General features: G+C 43.6%; 1 protein-coding gene across 1 annotated transcript in view; it reads right to left on the reverse strand.

Moving 5' to 3' along the window:
- The window catches only part of TRPM6 (transient receptor potential cation channel subfamily M member 6), a 340636-nt gene that overhangs the window by 181476 nt on the left and 139647 nt on the right, over positions 1-19513 (reverse strand). The window contains 3 exon segments of the mRNA XM_075318063.1: positions 2439-2719; positions 12168-12314; positions 16810-16950. Coding sequence (XP_075174178.1) covers positions 2439-2719; positions 12168-12314; positions 16810-16950 — 569 coding nt within the window.

A 19513-nucleotide genomic window follows, 5' to 3' on the forward strand; every position in this document is an offset into this window, starting at 1 on the left:
CTTAAAAGAAAAAAAAAAGTCTGGATCGGGACCGGACTTGATCACGGCCCCAAACCCCATAAGTCTGGGGGACCCAAATTTAAGTGTTATAAAATCGTGTTAGTAAGGGCTAGGAGGCTGCAAAAATAAGCAAACTGGGGATTAATGCAGGACAATTATACTTACTGAGTTTCCGTGTGGCTGTCACATTGCTTCCGAGTCTGCTCATTAAAGCTCATGAATTCAATGCTTCCCCCTCCCATCTTCTCTGACACTGTCTTTGATTGGTTGCAGTGACACTGCTGGCGTCTGTGATTGGTTACCCTCAGACTAGCTGTCTGGGTCCAGAAGTAGAGTGTGTAAAAATAAATTATTGAAAATATTGGCTTAGGGTTCCCTGTATTTTGATATCCAGCACAGATAAAACAGATAGCTGGAGGCTGCAGCTCCCAACTGTGTGTGTTATCTTGGCTATGTATCAAAATACCATGAACCCCATGTATTTTTTTTCAAATTATTTAAATACATAATTTTAAACATTGGAGTGAGGTCCTCCTCTAATTTTGATACCTAGCCAAGATAAAGCAGAAACCCGGGGGCTAGTATTCTCAGGCTCGGAAGGCCCATGGTTATTGGGCCCTCCCCAGCCTAAAAACTGCAGCCACCCCAGAATTACTATATCTATTAGATACCCTTACCCTGCTCATCCCGATTGCCCTGGTTTGGTGGCAATTGTGATAATATAAGTGGTTAATGACAGCTTTGATTGATCAAAAAAATCACAGGTGTCATCACGCCCGAGGTTAGTAATGGGAGGGGGCCTATGAGACCCCCTATTTCTATTCATGTAAGTAAAACGATGTTAACACAAAACACAGAGAAAAATCCTTTAAAAAAAAAAAAAACACTTTTCCCCAATTTTTCAACTCCTAAAACACCCTGGCAGGTCTGATGAAATCCATCCCACGACGATCCTGGCTTTGCTACATCCTGAAGTCCCCATGCACAGTCACATTAGAAAATGTGACCGATCACTGCAGAGTCAGGGACACATTGACTGAGCTGCAACTGTGAGATCAGTGATATCAATGAGTTCACCTGACCACACAGCTGGCTGTTCCCATGGTAACCCAACTGTGGCCTCAGATGAACTCACCTCAGGTGAACTCTGCTGGTTTACTTGCTTAGGCTATGTGTGCACGTTAAGTATTTGGTTGCAGAAATTTCTGCACCAAATCTGCATCTCCTAGTAGAAAACGAGTCAAAAACGCACCAAAACCACACTGCGTTTTTGGTGCATTTTTGTACCAGGAGATGCAGATTTCTGCAACAAATTTCTGCATCACCTGGCAGGAAATGCATCAAAACCGCATTGTGTTTTTTGGTGTTTTTTTCTGCCAGGAGATGCAGATTTTTTGCAACTAAATACTCATTATGCACACATAATCTAAGCCGGTAATCTGGCATTGAGACCATAGCGTTCACCTATATAATATATTTTATATATAATATATATATAAATGTATATACATATACACACACACACACACACACACACACACACACACACACACATACACAAACAGTTTGCCAACCCGAACAGTAATGGCCGCTTTACACATCGGTAACGAGATGTCGTTGGGGTCACGGAATTCGTGACGCACATCCGGCCTCGTTAGCGACGTTGCATGTGAAACGCAGGAACGACCGTTAACGATCAAAATTACTCACCTTATCGTTGACGCGTCGTTCCTTTCCCGAATATCATTGCTGTTGCAGGACGCAGGTTGTTCGTCGTTCCTGCGGCAGCACACATCGCTATGTGCGACACCGCAGGAACGAGGAACTACATCGTACCTGCGGCCGCCGGGAATGAGGAAGGAAGGAGGTGGGCGGGATATTCCGCCCGCTCATCTCTGCCCCTCGGCTTCTATTGGACGGCTTCCGTGTGACGTCGCTGTGACGCTGCACGAATCGCCCCCTTAGAAAGAAGGCGGTTCGCCGGCCATAGCAACGCCGCAGGGAAGGTAAGTCCATGTGACGGGTGTCACAACACAACAACCGACGGGGGCGGGTACCCTCGCTAGCGAGATAGCAGAGTGTAAAGTGCCCTTTACACAGACTTCTCTGAGACGATCGTATTTGGGGTTCGATACGGGTTCGCCCATCTCTACTCAGCCCGCCTCAGCCCCAACTGTGCTCTTACTCACCCAATTGACAGCTCAGTACACCCTGAGCACAGGAGTCATGATAAAATCTGCTTAACTATAAAAACTTTCTATGCTGTGCATTTAAATCGGGGTGCAAGTCCTCAAAGAAACAACATTTTTGGATATATGCTTACACTTCTGAGGAATGCATAGGATACCGTGGGATAATAGGGCATATAAACAGGAGTTTTCTTCAAAAGATAACTCCATCTATCCTATAGCAGTAAATTTCCCTTTTAGAGGACATACCTTGAGTATTTCTTCAGCTCTTCAGAAGTATCGTCGACCATGTTGCTCTGCCTTGCCTCATGTGCCATGGCTCTGTATAGTTTACAAGCAATTACTGTCTTCACCATAGCACCTTCTCCATGCTGCCAGAAAAACATGGCCATATTCTGTCTCTTCATCAGGACTGCCCAAACCAGGAGGTCATTATAAGGATAAACAAAACCAGATAGCTCAGGGTCCTCTGGGGAATTAATCTCATCCTTGGGTTTCTTCCTTGACTTCAAAGTGTTTGTTGTTTTTTCCTTTAAATAAAATATATTGTTTAATCACCCTATAATGGAATCTCAAAATATTAATAAATACTTGTTATACTAAAAACAGATCTTATCTTAGGCTACGACTAAGGATCACCAGCGATCTGAAACGTGTCAGATATGTACTATTGTGTCTTTGTTCAGACTGTGTATATCAGGGGTCCCCAAACTACGGCCTGCAGGCCGCATGCAGCCCCCCGAGGCCATTTATCTAGCCCGCTCCGCAATTCCGGAAGGGGCACTTCTTTCATTGGTGGTCAATGAGAGTGTGATCCTAGACAGGGGCGTAACAATCATGGTCACAGGGGTAGCCATTGCGTCCAGGCCCGGGGGGATCAGGGGGCTCGAGGACCTCAGCCAGTGGCGCATCGGCAATGGCTGCAGGCCACACGACCGCTGTGGAGCCTGTGACTCTGGAGAGCCCGGTGCCAGTGCTGCTATCGGGCCCCACGCCGAGGTTCGCACTTTCAATTGTATCGGCATTGCAGATACGGATACCATTGAAAGCAATGATGAGAGACAGAATGGCGCGCTCCCGCTGTCATCATTCTCCTGCTGTGTCTGTCTGCGCTCTGCCTAGGACAGCTCAGCGGAGCGCGATGACATCACCACTGTGTGCTGTGCAGAGTGTCAAAACGGTGGACGCGCTGAGGAGACCGGACAGCAGGGGAACGAGGAGAAATGAGTATATGTATTTAATCACAGTGGCCAGAGGGCTATGGGGGTCCAATAAACAATATGGGAGCTGTATGCTACATGAGGGTACAGAATACTATATGGGGAGTGTATTATAATGTGTGGAGAGCTATGGGGAGTGTATTCTAATGTATGGCGAACTATGGAGAATGTATTATAATGTATAGATAACTATAGGGAGTGTATTAAAGTATTGTCCTACCAAGGACACCATCTGCAAGGAGTTGTATGTTCTCCCCGTGTTTGCATGGGTTTCCTCCGGGTACTCCGGTTTCCTCCCACACTCCAAAAACATACCGATAGGGAACTTAGATTGTGAGCCCCAATGGGGACAATGTTGCCATTGTATGTAAAGTCCTGTCGAATTAATAGCGCTATATAAATGAATATTATTATTATTATAATGTATGGAGAACTATAGGGAGTGTATTATAATATATTGAGGACTATGATTTAAATTCACTTGTTCTTTATTTTAAATATTGTATTTGTTCCAGTTTTGTTTTATTACTTTAAAATAAGATATGTGCAGTGTGCATAGGGATTTGTTCATAGTTTTTGGGGGTTTTTTTATAGTCCGGCCCTCCAACGGTCTGAGGGACAGTGAACTGGCCCCCTGTGTAAAAAGTTTGGGAACCCCTGGTGTATATGAATATTTTTCAAATAAGCTAAATCAAGATTTTATGGACTATTGGTGCTGGAAAAATTCATTTCACTCTGTTTTTATGTAAGATGAAAATACTTCATCTTTCACACATTTTCCCTAAGGATACACCATAATTTAGCATAATTTTGGCAAGTTATGTAAATGATGTAATTTGCATAAGAATAGTTTTATATGTTTTTTTTTCCATTGTATTACAGTAACTACTTGAGTAAGGGCATAACATTCCTCTCAAAATCTGTGTATTTGAAGTTCCATGGAGGTGAGGTCTAGCTTTGTACTGTATTGTAGCAGGTGGCTAAATATTCTTGCTAAAAATGTTTCAGTGAATGATTTCCCATTGGTGAACATCAGGTTCTTACAGGCTCATGATGCACCTTGGAACACTGTCTAATAAATCAATATCTTTGTAGCTTGTTTGGTTAATGTTGATTAGTATCTCTGATTACAACATATTTAAGAGGTTAGTTTGACCTGCTGAACTATTACATGCCGTGATAAACCTGAAACTGCTTCTTCGCTGTATACTTGACCTGGATATTTCATGAGTTATGACTGTTCTCAAATTTATATCTGTTGCATAAAAACTAATCTGGCTTCTCACATTTGTACGCCTTTAGTCTTAAAGTTTGGGTAGGTTGTCATCTGTACATACTGTTCGTTCAGGAAGATCCAAGGTAAGAAAAGTTCAGAATCAAATCATTGTATTGCTACAACTGAGCACTTGTATTTATGAGTGAACCCGAGGTTTGGTGTCTGGTATTCGTACAGATCACAGACGATAGAAAGAAAAAAAAAAAAAAAAAACACAGTTCAGATTAGGAATTTCGGTGCTTTACTTATAAACATAACTCACGTAAGCATTGCTGACGCTGTACGTCTACGCTCGGTGCTCAGCCCAGTGTGAGCCCCTTCAAGTGTTTCAACGGCTCTTACTGTGAGTAACAACAAAATGATGGGATGTAGTAATGGGTCCACCCTCTCCTGTAAGTGATCAGTTTATGGCTGGCTGCATGTTGGCAGAGACCCAAACTGCCCAATTAGTGACTCCCATTGGGGTTCAGGTCAAGTCCGGGTCCCAAACCAAACTTTATCAAAAGTCCACTTGCACTCGCCGAATCGAACATCCACGGGTTCGCTCATCTCTACTTGTGTGTTTGTGAAATATTTGCCCCCTTTCTCAGATACAATTTTCTTATATGTGCTCTAAAAGTGTTGCTCACAGATAGAACACACATGCATTATATTCTAAGAAGCTGTTCACATTTCCTCTTCACATATCCAATTTCAATCTGATTTACAGAACAAAATCACTCATGGACCGCACACCAAAAAAAGTCCAAATGTCATCTGAGTGTTGTATTTTTTACAATAATTGGGTAGAAGTTTGGAAAAAAAAAATCTTTGTGTTTAAAATATGGAATACTGACAGTGAAAACAAACAAGGACCAAAAAGATTAAAAACACTGATAAAGAACACTTTTTCCATCATGCAAAAAAAATGTTGGTCACCAAAACGAGTTACAAAAATGTAAAAAACAATACTGGACTATATTAAAGGGAACCTGTCATCAGAAATTTTGCTTTAAACCTAAAAGTTTCCCCCTCTGCAGCTCCTGGGCTGCATTCTAGCAAGGTTCCTGTACTTTTTGTGGCCCCTTTTAAACCAAATTAAATACTTTATAAACTTGTACCTTTTGCTATGTAAATTTTGTAAATCGTCCATGGGGGCGGGCTCTCTGCTGACCGTTGCTGTTCCTCCAGCAGATTTACACCGACCCCCCCAACGCTGAATTTCATATCTCAGGACGCCGCCCCTGGGCGCCCGTGGTCCCACGCATGCGCTGTGTAACTGTAGCGGGACTGTGCACTGCGTGCACGTGTGACCGCTGGTGACGTTTTGCGCAGGCACGAGGTTATGGGCGGCGCTGTGAGTGTCATCAGCAAGTGTCGCCCATAACCTCGTGACCGCACTTTCCCCTCTTCCTCCAGCGTTCTGCGCAAGCGCTTGCTGGCCAGATGACCCGACGTCACCTCTTTCCCATCTTGCCCTGCTGCAGGGTAAGATAGGAAGGAGGTGACGTCGAGTCATTTGGCCGGCGAGCGCTTGCGCAGAACGCTGGAGGCAGTGGGGGAAAGCGCGTCCACGAGATTATGGGCGGGCACTTGCGATGCAATCACAGCGCCGCCCATAATCTCGTGCTTGTGACACACGTCACCAGCGATCCTGGCGTGGGCGGCACCTTCTGGCGCAGTGGGCGGTGTCCTGATGGATGAAATGGAGCGTGGGGGGACGGCGTCAATGTGCTGGAGGAACAGCAACGGTCAGCAGAGAGCCCGCCCCCATGGACGATTTACAAAATTTACATAGCAAAAGGTACAAGTTTATAAAGTATTTAATTTGGTTTAAAAGGGGCCACAAAAAGTACAGGAACCTTGCTAGAATGCAGCCCAGGAGCTGCAGAGGGGGGAACTTTTAGGTTTCAAGCTAAATTTCTGATGACAGGTTCCCTTTAAAGAGGCTATATCATATTGGGGAAAACAACAAAAGCTTCCGAGTTTCTTCACTATTTTTCAATATCAGGATTTGTTCACGTTAATTATTTTCCTGTAATTGGAACCAAAGTGTCAAGGCTCCACGCGGGGGGTTTGAACCGGTGATCTCTGATTGTTAGTTGGTTTCTCTCTTGGTTGGAGCCTGTGACGTTTTGGTCCAACTGCTAAAGGATCTCATCTTTCTTTCTTTTACTATGCCTTCCGGTTTCACTTCTATGCAGTCCTCCATGCCAGAGATGGAGAAATTTTTTTCTGTATGATAAAAGTCTGGAGAGAAGTCGAACGAGGTCTTTTGGTTACTAGTGATCAGAACAAAAAAGAAGCAAAACACAAAATGTCTCCTGTCTTTACTCCTGAGGAGTTTGTGCGGTCGAATTGGAGCCATGCTCAGCTACTGTTCTGTTTGAACCCTGTACTCATGCGGCAGCTACCGTATGTTTCTCCCATCTCCCTCCACAGCACATCCAGTCTATGAGCCAAGAGGCGACTCATGAAGACTGAGCTAAGCTGTCAGGCACAGGGGCCTGGATCAGCTGAACAGTGCAGCCCCCTGTGTCATGAAGCAAATTCAGCACAACACAAAGGTGTATAACATAATGTTGACCCGATCAGGTACATAATGCCAGACAACTACATTATAGTGCACTGCTAAGTAGTGATGTGTCGGTCACGAACAATCCAACACAAAGATATGGCTCCCTGCTGTGACTGACAGGAGTCGGATCCCCAGTGGGAGCCACTAAATTATCTTAACGGCTCTTTCCGCTGATGAAATCCCGCCCACCCGCGGCTAAACCTCGCCCACCCAACAATCTAATTGGTCCCTTATAAGTGGGCGGGGTTTAGCCGCAGGTGAGCGGGGTTTCAGCGGCGTTCCTATAATCTTAAATATGTGTTCACCTGGGGTGAACACATTTAATAGGGAGTCAAGAATGATCCGAATGAGCCGGCTCTATTTGGTGAGCGGAGCCTTTGGAACCTGATCACCAAAAAGAGCCGGACTGCCCATCACTACTGCTAAGGGAGGGGGTGCCAGTGTTGCAGGATTAGTTTCACTTTCTCCAAAAAAAGGAATACTGAGTCTACACCAATCACTGACGTCACACAGAGAGGTGGGAGGGGGAAGGGGTGAATATGCATGAGGCATTTACATATATTTGAATAGTCTGCGCGCGACTATAACATTTCAAGGCCTTATAGCAATACAAATGGCTAACATACAGGAATAAAAGTTATGTGGCGCCCTGGACTAGCCAGGGGCCACAGGTAACAACACACACACCCCCACCCCCAGCAGGTCACAGCAGTCATCTCCAGTGAGACCTGATTTCCTCACTCGGGTTCAGACAGACCCACCAGGTGGGTGGAGTCAGGCAGATAGACATGCCCACCGAGGAGTCTAGCTGGTCGGAGGCAGGAAACAAGAGAGACAAGTCCAGGCAGAGGAAGGGAGAGGAGGTCTGCAGAGTGGCAGAAGCAGACAGGGGCCTAGGTTGGAGCCTGGGACCCTCTTGTAGTCAGTCAGGCAGACGGTAGTGGCCGTCTGCAGGGGCCGGGAAGACAATCCTGGTGGAACCGTAGGTAGCCGGGACAGGGTGGTGGCCCGTCCGGTACCGAACCGGGAAGCCAGCTGGAAACCGGAGCACAGGAGGAGCATATAAAGAAAGTGCAGGGAAGGACGCACACCATTAGCCTGGAGTCAGGGGAGAAACTACAGCAGCCGGCTGCGGGACCTGTCCATCCAGCCGTTTGTTTTACAAGAGACTCCGTCTATGTTATTGGCTGAGTGAGTACCACCATGCCGCCTGGCACTGCGCTGCCGCCCCCGCGACCCTGCACCTCGCCAAACCCCGCCATCCACCTTACAGTCGCTATCACCAGGCCCCAGGACCACCAAACCCCCCCTTACCCACGGAGGGGAGAGAAACACCTCAGCTGCTCCCTGTCATCGCTCCCGGGATCCCCGTCCAGAGCAGCGGTGGTGTCCCATTATCACCACAAACCGTGGGTGGCGTCACTAACTGACTTCCCAAACCCAGAAATCATCCCCTTTCACTCACGGGCGAGGAGCGCCGCTCGAGTCCCCGGATCCGGCCCACCGCTCGAGCCACCAAGCAGCAGCGCCGGACCAGAGCGTGGTGAGCGCAGCGTCCCCTCCTCCGCCCGCGACAGTTACATATCCTGAAAGGGCTGCCCAAGCACTATTTCAGGATACTGTTAGTATGATACACAAAATCAACTGACAGATTCTCTTTAATAAACCACACTACTACTATAACAAGCCTACAACCTACCATAGCCCTCAGTCCAGTAGACCACTGTGCAACCAGCTCTGTCCTCACCTATTGTACCATCACCCATTCCCTGTAGACTGTGAGCCCTCGCGGGCAGGGTCCTCTCTCCTCCTATACCAGTCTGTTGTGTACTGTTAATGATTGTTGTACGTATACCCTCTTTCACTTGTAAAGCGCCATGGAATAAATGGCGCTTTAATAATAAATAATGATAATAATACTGAATTTTCAATAAATTTATTCCCATTCTCCTTTGAAAGAGATCTACTGTATGTATAAGTATATTTTCCAATCATCATGTATAAAAAAAAGTTAATGTAATTCCACTTAGCAATTTAGGAATCAATTGAAAACTTGGAGTTACAATTTTCCTTGTAAAACGGGCGAGTCCCTAAACAGTGTGACACTGGTAGCAGTGATTGGGCAGTGTAAGAATGTGTAGGGACACAACCCCAAAGGTGACATTCAGTTTTCAATTTATATAAAAGTTTTTGTAGGAATAACAAGGAACCAGTAACGATGCTGCAGAGTTGGAAAATTAGGGATACGATATTTACTGAAATAAAACATCTCCTGAGGGATGACAGGTCGTCATTAAATAGAGGGTTTTAGGCAATAAGTTACATTTGTGTTCAAATCTATGAACTCTACAAGTTTACTTTCTAAGGCTCTGTGCGCACTGGGAAATGAAATTTCCTTGAGAAAATTCCGCATGCTCTCAAAGATTACCGCACCCGCGGTAAAAAACCGCGGGAAAGCGCACCCGAAAACCGCATGCGGTTTGCCGCGGTTTGCCGCGGTTTTACCGCGGTATTATTCGCGGTATTGCCGCGGTTTTGCCGCGTGCGGGTTGGGATGTGCTTTATTGCATTCAATGCAATAAAGCACATTGAAAAAAAAAAAAAGTAATTTAATTCTGAGATAGTAGATAGACAGAAGAATAGATAGATAGATAGATAGATAGACAGATAGAGGGATAGATAGAAGGATAGATAGAGGACAGATCACTGCATTTCCCACGGTCGGCAGTGAGTTCACATTACCGGCCGTGGGAAATGACCGGTAATTACCTCTGCTGTCTGCTGCATTCAGCCTGTGTCTGTGACAGTCGCGGCTGGATGGAAGCAGCGCAGGACCCTGTGGATTACGTCGGAGCTGTGTGGATTACGCCGGAGCTTTGCTTGGGGGGGGTTAATAAAAGGGTGAACGAGGCTTGTTGGTTTTATTTAAAATAAAGGATTTTTCGGTGTCTGTGTTTTTTTCACTTTACTTACGAGTTGATAATGTCAGCTGTCACATAGACGCTGCCATGATCAAGCCTGGGGTGAATGGCGGTGGTCCCCCACCATCATTAACCCCTTGTATTACCTTGCCACCACTGCTACACGGTGGCAAGAAGAGCCGAGGACACGCCGGTATTGCCGCATAATGCATGCGACAGTGCCGGGGCAGCTGCGGCTGATATTCTCGGCTGCAGGAGGGGGAGTGAGGCAGGGGACATTACCCCTGCCCCTCTCCCTCCCCAGCCTGAGAATACCGGGCCGCCGCTGTGTGCTTACCTCGGCTGGACGGTGAATATGCAGCGGAGCCCACGTTCTTTTTTTCCTATATTTCGGTTTTCTTTCTATGTGTGTTCTATGTGTCTGTGTCTATGTGTTCTATGTCTGTGATGTGTGTGTGTGAGTGTGATGTGTGTGTGTGTTTACTCTCTGCACGGCTTCCTCTTCCTGTAATGACATCACTTCCCTGCAAAACCGCAGACAGGCAATGCACATTACCGGAGGTAAACCGCGAAATACCGCAGGGAATAACGCAGGAAAACGCAGTGAACCGCACAGAATTTGCTGCCTGCGTTATTCCCTGCGGGATTTCATGATTAACATTGAGTCAATGGAGTGAAATCCCGCAGCGACGTGCGGAAAAGAAGTGACATGCACTTGTTTTTGCTGTGGGATTCCCGCAGCAAAACATGCAGCTGTCAAATTCCGCCCAGTGCGCACAGGATTTTTTTTCTCCATAGGATTTGCTGGTGATTCACTGCAGAGATGTTATGAACATTTTCTGCAGCGAAACATGCAGCAAATCCGCGGAAAATCCGCGGCAAAATCCGGTAAGTGCGCACATAGCCTAAACCAGTACAGGGCTGGGCCAGTATCTGGGGGTTAGTAATTTCACTTTCCTTTCACGAATAAACAAGCATGGCTTAATTACGTGAATGTAGACGATAATTGACAACAATCAAACAGTAGTGAAATAATAAATAATTTTCTGTTATATGTGTGCAATAACATACATTGCCAAATATTACTGCCAAAATTGCTTCACTCATGAAGGACTGCAGGTAATAAAACTCTTGATGGGTAGGTGTACTTTTTGGAATTGCAGTAGAAAGGCGATTCTTCTTGCCAAGGTAACTTTCTTATGCTTTATCATTGTATTGCAAAATAATTCTTATGTGTAATATTGTGAAATCAATGTGAGCAGCAATAATGGACCTTTTACTATATCCGATTTTGTGCTAAAGGGAATCTGTCACCAGGTTTTTGCTATGTAATCTACAAGCAGCATGATATTCGGGCTCAAACCCGGATTTTAGCCATGTGTCACTTACTGGTCTGCAGGCTGTTGTTTTGAGAACACCATGGTTTTCTATGTTGCAGATCTAGCAGAGGTTAGACTGCTGAGCTTTGTTTAACCCTGCCATACTACTAATTATCTCCTTTCTATCAAAGTACATTACACACAGAAATCAGTCAATCAGTCGTGGGGGTGGTATTACACAGAGCCGGAGGACTTCAAGACACACAAAAAAAAAACAACTCGTCATCCAGTGATGATCTCCACTGGTTTTATTTAAAACTTCAACAAGCAACCCAGTACCTGACAGCACTAGAATCACGGTCTCTGCCCCTACATCATGTTGCTCTCAGATTACATAGCAAAAATCTGCTGACAGATCGTTTATACATATCAGAATCGTATACTATACTACAAATATATATAACAAATATATATATATATAGATTTATATATATATATATATATATATATATATATATATATATATATATATATATATATAAAACAAATGTTTTTATCGGTGTTGAATGACATAGATCATACGCTGAATTAGTATTTCAGCCTAGTACATGCATAAGGTAGATTAGAAACTTGACTCTACCAGAACATTTCCAATTAAACTGGATCTAAAATTTGGATGGATCACCTTGCGTTTATAAGGCTGTGCTGTCCGGAGGAACTGGGAATGCAAGGTATTCTCGGGTGAAGCAAGCTTGCTATTCATCTGGCTGTCCTGGCTTAATGAAACATGAGACATACTTTGTGCCAAGCTGTTAGTAGAATCGTGGGCCTTCTGGCAGAACATCAAAGAAAGAAATTAAGACAACAGCTAATTTACTTAACCACTAACTTATTTATCGTTCGTATAAAAAAAAAAAAAAATATGAGTCTATATAAATTTGTATGAAACCTAAAGTAGAATTCAAGCTATTATTTTCTAGACATATAGTACTTAAAAATATAACTTAGAAATATCCTAATTCCAGAAGTTCAATCAAAGTATGCCACTAGTTTACCACATGCTATCCTCTTCAGACATACAATAGGTAAAATATATCTTAGCCAGTGGAGATAAAAAATTGTTTAAAGGAACTGAGAATCCTCAGTGGTTGATACCTTTTAATGGCTAACTGAAAAGATGGTAATAATAGCAAGCTTTCGAGACTACTCAGGTCTCTTCATTAGGCTCACTATAACACAAAATCTGAAGAGTCATATATTTATACGCAACAGGACTAGAGCTGACCGGACTCGCAAAAAGCCAGGACCGGTGGATCAGTGCTCAATTTAAAAAAAAAAAAGCAAACCCGATCGGCTCCAGAATCCGGAACCCATATAAGTAAATGGGGACCAGAATCCGGATATTAAAAACGTTGGTAGAAGGGATAGGGGGGTAGGAGCGTGCGCGGTATATTCACCGAGGCTGTGTCATGGCGGCAAACTCCTTCCGGGTCACGCTTTTCCCTTCCGGAGCCGACAATTCAATATTCACCATTTTGCCCGCCCACTGGCGCGTGTAATTGGTTGCAGTTAGATACGCCCCATCCCCCCTGAGAGGCAGCATGTCAGCTGACTGAAACCAATCACAAGCGCCAGTACGGCCAGTGGGCGGGGAAAGCAGTGCAAATGTCTGGGGGTCAGTATGGTGAGCGTGCATGTACCTAGAAACACATGCAGCCCGCTCCTGTAGAAGAGTGCGCGGCTGTGTCGGTGATGCGATGTCAGACTCGTGCGAGTCTGGCTTGACATCACCCAGCACATCCTGCCGCTGTCTGAACATGAGCGTGCATGTAGAAAGTAACACATGCGGCCCGCTCCTGTCAGAAGTGTGTGTGGCTGTGCCGGTGATGCGATGTCAGACTCGTGCGAGCCCCTCGCAAGTGTGATTCCAGCATAAGAGAAACCGCATGCAGCTTTTTTTTTTTTATTATTTAAGTAAATAATTTTATAAAAAAACAACGTGCGGTCCCCCCTAATTTTGATACCCAGCCAAGATAAAGCTAGCTGGGGCTGGTATGCTCAGGCCACAGCCACCCGGTATTGCTGCATCCATTAGATGTGACAATCACGGAGCTTTATCGACTCTTCCCGTTGCCCTGGTGCGGTGGCAATCGGGGTAATGAGGGGTTAATAGCAGCGCACAGCTGCTACTAAACCCTAGGTTAGTAATGGCCCAGGCATCTATGAGATACCTGCATCATAACCTGGAAATGAAAGTAAATAAGTACAAACACAGAGAAAAATCCTTTATTTGGAATAAAGTACAAAAAGACACCCTCCTTCACCACTTTATTAAACCCCAAATACCCCTCCAGGTCCGTCATAATCCACTCAATGCCCCACGCCGCATCCAGGTCTGCTATATGTCACAGCGAGCTGCCAAAGAGCACGACCGCCGGCGGTGAGTGTAGGCAATCACTGAGCCGCAATGAGCAATAACTGTAGGCAGACGCTGTCCCAGGCTGGGGGCGCGTCTGACTGCAACCAATCAGACGACACGACGGCCTGTGGGCGGTGAAAACACGGAAAGCTATGTGTATGCGATCAGCCTAATGTGCAGTACAGGAAGTGAATGCGCGACCTGGAAGCAGTTTGCCGCCATGACAACAAGTCTCTGTAAGTATGAAACTCTCGCTTATTTCTTGTTTTGTTTATTTTCCCTTTATTTACGAATTCGGATCACGCACCCGGAATCCCAGGCCCGCGTCCAGCCCCCAGAAATCTTCGAAAGTGAGCAGATCCGGACATTTACAGTCCGGATCCACTCAGCCCTAAACAGAACATAGAATGGAGCAGTAAATAAGACAAGATATGTTCTGCTTCACAAAACGTGTCTTATTTACTGCTGTCCTGCTGTGTATAAATATGTGACTCTTCAGATTTTGTGGTAGACTGAGCCTGATGAAGAGACCTAAGCACACTCAAAGCTTGTTATTTATTACCATCTTATCAGTTGGCCATTAAAAAGGTATCAACCACTGAGGACAGTTCTGTATGCAAGGTGTTGATTCGTATTTAATTGATGATGCCCTACAACTTTGTAATTCACTTTTTTCTCTATCTCGTTCCGTTTTCGAGATATAAATGCTAACTCCATTGTTTTCCACCAGGTGGCGCTATAGGTGGTTTCATTGCGTAGCGCATGGCTACTTTACTATACCTAGACACCACTTCTATGCCTATAGCTGCCGCCGTTCTCAAGTTAATGGCGGTGGACAGGATATGGGTGGACACACTGTATGTGTGTGTATATATATATATATATATATATATAAATATTTATTTAGTTTATATATATATATATACATATATATATATATATATATATATATATATATATATATATATATATATATATATATATATATATATATATATATATATATATATATGTACATACATACATACATACATACATACATACATATACACATACACACACACACATATATATACACACACACACACACACACAGTATATGACATATACACACACACATTCACACACACACTTGGCATTGCGACTTCCTACTATGATTAACTGCAGGAACACACCTCCCATGACTCACACTGTCGGTCTATATCATTTGCGTCTAATGTGTGGAGAATCTCAGGTGTAACTTATGAGATGCAGCTTCAGTTCACAGGTAGAGAATTATCACAAGCATGAGACAGGGAGGATGGTCTGAAGCAGCATCACATAGAATACAATGATACCCTAATGTGAGCTGGGTCTTGTTCACACTGTGCATTGAAGGCTTTAATCTGATTTCACCTAAAAAAAAATGAGTTCAGACAAATTCCTAATGGGACCAAAGACTGTTTTTCCCTAAATGCATCCTTTTCCGACGGGCAAAGAAATGTAGTCTGCCATGTTTCTGTGCCCGTCTGAAATGATGAACACTTTAAAAACAAAAAAATAGCAAAATGTCTCTCCAGTAAAGGAGACAAACTCTAGCGCAGCGCCACCTATTGGAAGTAGCGATCCTAAAAGTCACAAGTAGAAAAAGATTCCGGTCTTTGTGAGCGCTAGTAATAGATCTTTGGTCTTTGATCTTTTAAGAAATTTGGCTTTATTATTAATAACATAAAGCTCTTGTATTAACACAACGCGTTTCAGCAAGATACACTTGCCATCCTCAGGTGTAACAAGAGCACTTCAGTGCTCTTGTTACACCTGAGGATGGCAAGTGTATCTTGCTGAAACGCGTTGTGTTAATACAAGAGCTTTATGTTATTAATGCTCTTGTTACACCTGAGGATGGCAAGTGTATCTTGCTGAAACGCGTTGTGTTAATACAAGAGCTTTATGTTATTAATAATAAAGCCAAATTTCTTAAAAGATCAAAGACCAAAGATCTATTACTAGCGCTCACAAAGACCGGAATCTTTTTCTACATGCCTACTCCCATAAGGGAATCCGGGTAGAGCTGCTGTGAGTAATAGAATCCATCAGATCATTTGAACTAACAGCGGGAGGACACAGGTCCGCACAGAGCTCCAGGATTCAAAAAGTCGGTGAATCTGAAGCTAGCAGCGGCAACAAACCTGGATCCACCCAGCAAAACAACGGATAACGCCAGCTGAGACAGTCCCTCATCTCCCAGAGGAATTATACATCTAACACCGGGGTTGTGCGAGGGCGCACAACCTAACCAGGTGAGCAATTCTATAATATATATATACAGAAATCACTCCACGGGTGCTTCTCATATGCGCTATATTTTTATCTCTACAGTAAAAGTCACAAGTGGATTTTTAAAAATCCTTTGCAATATGACTCAGGATATATAAGCCAGATCAGAATCCCAATTTGCAGACACGGTGTTTCGGGGTGCTTGCCCCTCGTCAGTGCAAAGTATGGGGGTGTCTGATCTGGTTCATGAGAAAGCTATGTGGGGACCACGGGGGAAAATAGCAATCATTTGAGCTCCATTCGAATCACTGCAATCTATAGCCCTGTCAGGGGGTCATCTAAATACCATTTTTAGGGGTGAATCAGGCAAAACTCCATCTATTATTACTGTCCTGAGATAAGATAAATGCTGTTTGAAGAAATTCTGCATCCTCAGAAAAAAAGAAGCATTAATAGACATGTAGACTGTTAGAGAAACCATATCAAACAGTAACATGGCAGAAAACCGAAGTCATACTATTCGCTGAACAATATAGCACAAAAAATGCTGGAGTGCTAATGTTTACGTATATTCTTTAGGTTTTAGAAAGTTTTCAAAGTATTGTCCCAACCCTTCATCTGTCCCCTCCTAAAAAAAAACATGAAAGATCACCTTTTGCTTTCTGCAGAGACTGTTGTATAGGGCACGGAATCTCTTCCTTGTATAGCTGCTTCTATAACCTCCGCCAATCAAATATTCAATTACTAATCCCACATCAATTAAGGTAATTTTGTAATCCAGGGAGAGGTTACTCTGCATATATAAAAAGTCTGCTGATTAAATAGAATAAAACAATATGACACAGGTAACTTTCATTTTCATTCTAAGTTTCCTGAATACAGTAGATTATTTCTACATTTTCACGTCTCTATAAGAACACTACACAAAATCTATAATAGTTAGTCTGCTATGCTGTAAGTGACGTGAAATATGGCTGGACATACAGTACATAGACATAACTTTTAGTTATTGGTAAAAGACAGAAATACAAAGCCACTAACAAAGATACAAAAATACTTTCTGATAAACAGGCTCCCAAATTATGTGCAGTGGATGTAAAAAGTGTAAACACCCATCTTACAATGCCAATTTGTCATGTAAAATTTCATACCAAGAAGAACCATTTCAGAATTTTTCCACCTTTAATGTCACCTATAATCTACAGAATTCAATTGAAAAATCAACTGAGAACTGTGTGGAAAAAGAAAAATGAAGAACTAAAATAATGCGGTTGCTTAAATACTCAGCAATTTATACTCCTACCGTATTTTTCGGATTATAGGATGCACTTTTCCTCCCAAAAATTTGGGAGTAAAATGAGGGGTGCGTCTTAAAATCCGAACATAGCTTACCGGAAAGTGGAGAATTGACGCCGGTGGATGTCTGTGCCGGCAAACTGTCTGTGCCGGCAGGTGGCCGTCTGCCTCTCTGTGCGGGCAAGTGGCTGGCTGTATGGAGCAGTCCGGTGCGCTGGGTGTCCCAGATGCTGGGTTCAAATGATGGCACCTGGAGTCAGAGCGTGCTCAGATTGAGATCTTGGCTGAGAGTTCCATCCACGTACGCGCTGCTCCGGGCGCCATTTCTTTGAAGCCAGGACCACCAACAGAGCATCTGGGAGACCTGCCGCACAGGCCTACTTTATACAGCCACCGCAGCTTCCTCTGCCAGCATAAACTCACCTGGGCAGACCTCTACGCTGCCAGGACAGACCCCACCAGCACCGTCTCTGCCTCCTGTGACTCCACTCCACCACCGCTGCTGAACCCCTCCATTAAGACAACACCGGAGTATAAGATGGACCCCCTTTTTTATCTCTAAATTTGGGGCGCCATTTTATAATCCGGTGTGACTTCTAAAATGAAAAACACGGTAGTTTGTTGACGTACCATTTGAATACATGACAGCATTCAGTTTTTGGACAGGAGACTATAAGCCTAGCACATCTAGAATTGGAAATCTTTTCCCACTCTTCCTTACAGTGTAGCTCCAAATCTGTCCGACTGCATGTGACTCTCCTGTGTAGAGCTCTCTTCAAGTCAACACACAAATATTCAATTGGATGTAGGTTTGGGTCATTCCAAAAATTTGAAAGAAGACTAAGGAGCAAAGGCGCAAAATAGGGTTTTATCTGGCATAAACGGAATAAAAGAGAAAGAGGTACGCTAACCTTTTCAAGTTGTGTGACACACAAGACATAAGCAACTGCTGCAGATACAGGAGTGTACCGGACAGTGCAGACAATGCAGAAAAAGGACAGAAGGAGTGTTCACTCCGCACTGATGCTGAAGACTTTCCAAAGGAAGATCAAGGACACCAGTGGAGAAAAGTAGTTTTTATTCAATGAATTTCAAAGCCACTATAAGCTTCAGAATCACAGGGGCCTGTCTCCTATTTTATCCATTAAACAATGCAGAGTGGGAGGTAACATGACATTGCAGTCATCAAACAAAAAGGTTAGGTGTTACCTCATCTGTTGACATGCAGTGGAAAAGGTTTCCGGTAAAATAGGTCAAGTAGCCCATGGAATGGCTCCTGTCTCTGTTATGCCCCAGTGGGTAGCTATTATTACCTATAGATGTAGCCTTGGTTACCATTCCTCATGAGGGGCCTCCAAAATTTGTTGTTTTACCAAAAGTAAGTATAAGTTATGGTTTAAATGAGTAGACATATTTGAGCTTACTTTGAAAAAGTGGTACATTGAGTTTTAGAATAAGTTTCGATCTAAAGGGGTCCAGTGAGATATGATGCACAGTTCCATGATCCGCACAACTTCAAAGTGACATAGACTGCACAGAGGACGTTTTCATTCTTGGACTTATAGGAAAAGATATGCACTGTAGGTTTAATGGATCAAAAATAAATTCCAGTCTCCCTTGAAGTTTCCACTTTTAATAGGAGTTTTACTAAACCCAGTTTACTTTACCAAGATGCATCAGAGATTCCTTAGAAGATTAAGGTGATATCTTAATACATCTTTAAATACTTTAACACAGGCAAACAGTAAGTGTATTCATTAAAAAAAGAAAAAAATATTATAAAACAAAAATGTTTAATGTTATAATTTGCTTATCCTTGATAAGAATTAATAAAAAGTGTTACGCTGTGTTTACTGTGAAAACTCTCATTTGAAATGTATGAGTAAGCGTAGGTGCATACATCGTTTTTTAACTAGTTTATGTTGAGCTTTTTTCCACACTGTTTTGGAACAAAACCTGAAGGCTTTTCTTGTACTAACAAAGTGAATGAGGTTCCTGACATCTCATGCACACATTGATTATTTTTCCTTGGAGACTTGCAGCAGATTTAAATCATTTCT

This window comes from Anomaloglossus baeobatrachus, chromosome 1 (assembly GCF_048569485.1).
Source record: "Anomaloglossus baeobatrachus isolate aAnoBae1 chromosome 1, aAnoBae1.hap1, whole genome shotgun sequence".
NCBI lineage: Eukaryota > Metazoa > Chordata > Amphibia > Anura > Aromobatidae > Anomaloglossus > Anomaloglossus baeobatrachus.